General features: G+C 30.5%; 1 protein-coding gene across 1 annotated transcript; it reads left to right on the forward strand.

Moving 5' to 3' along the window:
- The first annotated feature begins 390 nt into the window (after window positions 1-390).
- LOC129316575 (endoglucanase 4-like) lies at window positions 391-5,608 on the forward strand. Its single transcript, XM_054960992.1, has 6 exons — window positions 391-615; window positions 690-1,097; window positions 1,896-1,988; window positions 2,918-3,124; window positions 3,695-3,821; window positions 5,268-5,608. Exons 1-6 carry the CDS (start codon window positions 391-393, stop codon window positions 5,606-5,608), a joined length of 1,401 nt encoding a protein of 466 aa, XP_054816967.1.
- The last annotated feature ends 542 nt before the right edge of the window (window positions 5,609-6,150 follow it).

The following is a 6,150-nucleotide window of genomic DNA, read 5'->3' on the forward strand; positions in this document are numbered from 1 at the left end:
TAAGGAGGATGGATGTTTGAATAGAAGTTATAAAAACTTTAAAATTAATTTTAAAAAATAATTATTAATTAATGTCCATGATTTTTTGCAAACGCATTAACTAACTTTCTTTATCAGAGGAAAATCATTGTGGCCCGGAAATCCAGAGTAGTTATGGCTCAAACACCAATGGAATTTTGCCTAAATAAATTTCTTTTAAGTATAATCAGACAAATTTCCATATGAGCATTCAATTTGCAAAAACGAAGGTGACAAAGAAGAGCAATTTAAGACATTCATGAATCAGCATTTGGTTCATCAGAAAAACAAACTCTTTGCTTCTCTTGTTGAAGCCGATCGATCTAGAATAATAAAACCAGTACTTTCTGTAGATTTAAAGGGTTTTGAAGTATGGGTTTGTCCTCGAAGCTATTATCAATATTTGTGATAGCGATAGTGATGATGATCACGACGACATCATTTATGATGGTGAAAGCAGATTCATCAAACAACTATGGAGATGCATTAACGAAGAGTATTTTGTTCTTTGAAGGCCAAAGGTCAGGCAAGTTGCCACCTTCTCAGTGTATGACCTGGCGAAAAGACTCTGCTCTTAATGATGGCTTCGATGCTCATGTAATTATAATCTCTCTCTAACATATTCAATTATAATCAGTTTTTAAATAACATGTTCCTATGTCAATGATCAGCTTGACATGTTTGGAGGGTACTATGATGCCGGAGACAACGTAAAGTTTCATTTTCCGATGGCATTCTCAACGACGATGTTGGGTTGGGGAGTCTTAGAATTCGGAAACTCCATGGAATCAGATCTTCAAAATGCTTTGGAAGCAATCAGATGGGGAAGTGACTACTTCGTGCAAGCCACACGGATTCATAATCTCGTTGTGGCTCAAATTGGAGAGCCCTATGGTGACCATGATTGTTGGGAGAGACCAGAAGACACGGACACTCCCAGAAACACTTATGTTCTCACTCCAGACAAGCCTGGTTCAGAGCTTTCTGCAGAAATTGCTGGTTCTCTTGCTGCTTCTTCCATGGCGTTTAGGGCTTCTGATCCTCAATATTCTAAACTGCTTCTTAGCCAGGCCATACGGGTATGGATGTCTGTATATACGTTGGATATTATTCAGATATTCTGAATTTGTAAAGTTTCTTGAAGTAAACTTTGGACTGACTGTGACATTATCTTGATCCCCAACAAGTATACATATATGTATTGTGATGGTTTGCAACATACGTCTTAGAGGCAGAAGAGAGAGAGAGAGAGAGAGAGAGAGAGAGAGAGAATAGTAGACAATATCTAACTAGCAAATGGGGGACATTGTTATCTAGATAAATGCAGTGCCATTTCAAAGCCTCAAAATTGGGTTAGCCCTGATTACGGGAGTAGAGGACGTTGATATTTGTGGCTTCTTCAATATGAAGAGCTTGTAGACTCATATTTAAGTTGAGAAGGAGATTGTTAGGATATCTAAATACAAGTAAACTTAGCTAATACATAGATAAAATAATTTTAGGAAATCCAAATTACTTATGATGGGCAAGTGGGGCCCATCACTCTCAGTCTCTCTTCCCACTTAATAGTTACAAATGATGTATTGTGCATGTGTCTGCGCCTGCGCACATGCATGTATATATATGTATGTATAAATGTCAAGGTACCCAATCCTCACAGTACACTTTACAAAAAAATGTTGAGAGAGAGAGAGAGAGATACAGAAGAATAGATCTAAATTCTGAAAACACGGGTCCCATCTCTCTCTATATCTCTTCACATTTTAAGAGATCCAAATTGGTCTATCTTTGTGTTTCAGTTTTGTGATCAATTGAATTTCTCAACTTGATTTCATCCAAACCATCATTAAATGTTAGTTTTGACAACAATGTTGCAGGCATTTGACTTTGCAAATAACAATCATGGATCTTACAACGACAGTATAGGTAGTGCAGCATGCCCCTTCTACTGTGATTTCAGTGGCTACATGGTATGTCCTTATTGAAAAACTCTAGCCTTATCAATCTTTAAATTTTATCTTTACGTTAATTTGTCTCTTAAAGGTTTATAAGATGATACATACAATCTTTTTCCAAAATAAATAATTGATGGAATTAATTAAAATTAAGTTTCTAATAAGGGCCTTTGTTTGTAATTTTTGGATTCTGTTTTGCAATTTTCTTATTTTTTTTGTAATTTTTAAGTCATTTTTTGTAATTTTTTGGTCAATTACAATTCAAAATTAATTTTGTTAACGGTAAAGGCAATGTATTGCACTAATTTTAAAAGTTAAAGGGGAATATTATTGTATAAAAAATGAGTTTAGGATTTCAAACATTCCTCAACTTAGTGGCAGTGTAAGACCCTAGGCTATGGGGCGCAACATTTTAAAATTAATAGTTTAAAATAATTAAGAAAAATTTTGAACACAAATTTTTAAAGTTTGTCCAAGTGTGCAAAATATTTGAGTCAAAAGATGCAAAATATTAGAATATATATAACTTTCTTGTAATTTTCTCCAAGTCCAAGGAGTGCATTTGCCCTCCTTGGCTTCAATGTAGTACCTAGTACCGCTCGTGCCTAAATTTATAGTTTAAGGGTAAAATTAGTCTTCAACTCTTTTTTAACAATATTACTTTTAAAGATTAAAATTATAATTATATGGGAATAAAGTCATATTGGTTTCATTGTGATTGAACATTTGTTGAACCAAATATATAATTAATAATTTTACATATATGCATTATTGAAAATAAAAAAAAATCAAGTTTCACCCATTTTTGACCGGTTTCCAACGGAATTGATGATGACAACATTTCAAATCATACTAGGATTTGATTTGCCAATTCATCAATTGGAATTGGTTCAATCTAGTTGTAAAAATATATTGATATACTGTGTTATATATTTTGGATTCAGGATGAGTTGCTTTGGGGAGCAGCATGGTTGTACAAGGCAACAAAAATGAGGAAACATTGGAACTTTGTGAAAGAAAACATAGGAAGCATGGAAAGCGCAAATGTGATTAGGAGCATCAAAGGAGCTTCAGTTCTATTGACTGGTGGAGGCTTTACTGAATTTGGATGCGACTGCAAGAATGCTGGAATTAATGTTCTTGTTTCAAAGGTATTTGTTTATAGTATTGATCGAGTTGGTTCTAGAGCTAGTAATTCAAATGAGCCAAGTTTATTTGGGCCAACTTAAATAAATTTGAACTTACAAACAAAGCTTATATATCCAAATCTAGCCCCAACAATTTAGGTTTTACTTCCACACTTATTTGAGGACTCAAATACACGAGTTATCAAAAAAAAAAAGTTGGATTTGACTTGAATCATCAGTTCCTACGATGTGACATATATGCAATACAATGATAAAAGACAAATCAATATAGATAGTCCAGATATTTTTAATAGGATTGGATTGAAATTAATAAAAAGAGTATTATATAGAATCCAAATCTAAAAATTCCATAGTTGAAAAATGTAACTAATATTTTGCATGAGTTAGTTTCTAATATTTGTTGATTGAGACTATATCCATCTATTTATTACTGCATAGACAAAATCAATCAACATATTAGATGGTAATAGAATAAAAGCACTATTATATTATTATTTAGTGATGTGACTGTTTATTTTTAATTAGTTAATTGTTTATTAAATTTCTAAATAGATTTTGTTTTTAATTTGGCAGTGGGTAATGACCAAGCCTTCCCGTGCCAGTCCTTTTATTCCGAATGCAGACAATTTTGTGTGCTCTGCATTGTCCAATTCTCCAACCAAATCACTCTTTTACTCTAAAGGTAATATATTTCAAACTAGTTTTTTACTTATGAATAATATGATTATAGGAATTTCTATAATTTTTATATATTTCATGTATTCAAATCTATATAACCTCATAAATGTGCAAAATTTTCCTTATTCTTTTCTCATTAGTGCAAAAATATTTGCTTGATCGTTTCTGGCTTTTTGCCAAAGATATAATCTCGTAATATTTTTGTCTTAATTGATTGCTTATTTTATTTCCTTATTTTACTATTTCCATATAACTTTTAAAACATTCAACAACTTTTCATGATAATTAAATATATAATTTTTTTTGTTAGCAGTAAATATGTTTTTCCTGTGCATCGCGCAAATCAATTTGAAATGAGTTGTATACTAATCATGTTCTATAAATTATTCATAAATAATCTGACTTGGTCTAAATTTAATATTTTTATTCTGAACTATCCAAATAGTTGAAAATTAAATGGAAAGAAAATATTCCATTCATTTCTTCATTAAACACTTTTAACATTTAAAATTATACTCCTCTAATTCTATTTATAAGTTATTTTTAAGATGTTTTATTGAAATAAAAAAAACCTCAAGACGCAATACTTCTATCTAAATTTATCGCACGCACGCTTCCCTTTAATTTTTGGGGTGCAATTTTACAATTTCAATGCAATGATTTATGATTGTAGGCTAACAAACGCTAGTGTAAAATACTAGTTTTCACATATATCCATTAAATGTACATTTTTGTATCACTATACAAGGTAAAAATTATTAATTTTCACTCTAAATATTACACGAAGTTTGGGATGCACATTATTGAATTTATTTACAATATTAACACTAGATTTATTGCCATTTCAATTCAATTCGCCATATATAGTTGAGGTAAAAATAATGACATTATCTTCATATTTTGTGCTAGTGCGATTATATACTAGAGTTGGCCTTGGCTCTTGTGCATTGCAGAGAGCTTGAGATGGATGACACCTTCATCTTTTGAATATGACTTGATATAACTTTAATAGATATTACTTCAATCCTTATTATAGGGTGCCTTCTAGAAATATTTTTTGGTCCTTAAAATAAAATACTTAATGGGTAATAATTACATTTTTTTCAATATTATCCCTATTTAAATTCATTAACTATAAGAGATAATGTAATATAAATTTAAATTATTTTCATTTCAATAGGGTAAGATTGAAAGTTTATTATATTTTTAGACAAAATTACTGATTTGACCACCTTTCATTCATTCTGGTGAAGTAGTCAGAAATGCCTTGTAATAAGAATGGGGGGGAGTATATGCTAATGAATTTGGTTTTACACAGATTATATGTATATATTAGATATTTTTATACTGAACTAAATTAATTAGGTCATCTTTGAATATCTATTTATGATTTTTGAATTTGACTTGGTACAGTTTTTATGAATATACAATTGAACTGTGATTTCATTTTAGGTTGATTATATTCTAGGAAGCAACCCATTAGGGATGTCATACATGGTGGGATATGGCAACAAGTTTCCACAGAAGATCCACCACCGTGGTTCAACCTTGCCTTCATTAGACCAACATCCACAGCAGATTAAGTGTCGTGACGGAGATCAATACTTCAAAACCAATGCACCGAACCCTAACGTCCTTGTTGGCGCCGTGGTCGGAGGTCCGGCAGAAGATGACACTTTTGAAGACTCAAGATATAATGTTGGTCAATCTGAGCCTACTACTTACCTTAATGCTCCTTTTGTGGGTCTTGTCGTTTACTTCAAATCACCTCAAGCTTCTTCTGGCTTTGTTAAATTTGATTGGCTTTAGGAATTTTTCTAACTAGAATAGATTGATTATTCAGGAGATAACGTTGGATTCAATAAAAGAAGATAAAAATCATTAAATAATTTTTTAGTTTCTTGTTGTGATGAAATATGAAATGCTAAAAATTGAAATTAGATGGTGCAGATTTAATTTAGTATAATTTTAATTTTTAAATTTTATTTTAATAAATATAAAAGTAAAAACAAAAACAATCCTTTAAAAAATAGTTACTTAATTAAAACAAAAATAACTACAAATTTAAAATTTGATTAGCCTAAACCTCAGAGTATGGAATTTGAACACTATTTTATGGTGGATTGATTTGAATAGATTATCAAATTTAATATCAAATAAATTTTAATCAAATCATTATTAAATATTAAAAGTTATTACTAAAACATTTAAATCGTATGCTTTTATGATTTAATTAAGTTGATTATTGATAATTACCAATAATCAATATTCAGTATATATAAATAATCATATCAATATATATATATATATATATATGCATATAATCTGTAAGAAGTGGTGTAACTCATAAG

Source organism: Prosopis cineraria, unplaced genomic scaffold (assembly GCF_029017545.1).
Source record: "Prosopis cineraria cultivar Desert tree isolate PC_DT_omini unplaced genomic scaffold, ASM2901754v1 PC7, whole genome shotgun sequence".
NCBI lineage: Eukaryota > Viridiplantae > Streptophyta > Magnoliopsida > Fabales > Fabaceae > Prosopis > Prosopis cineraria.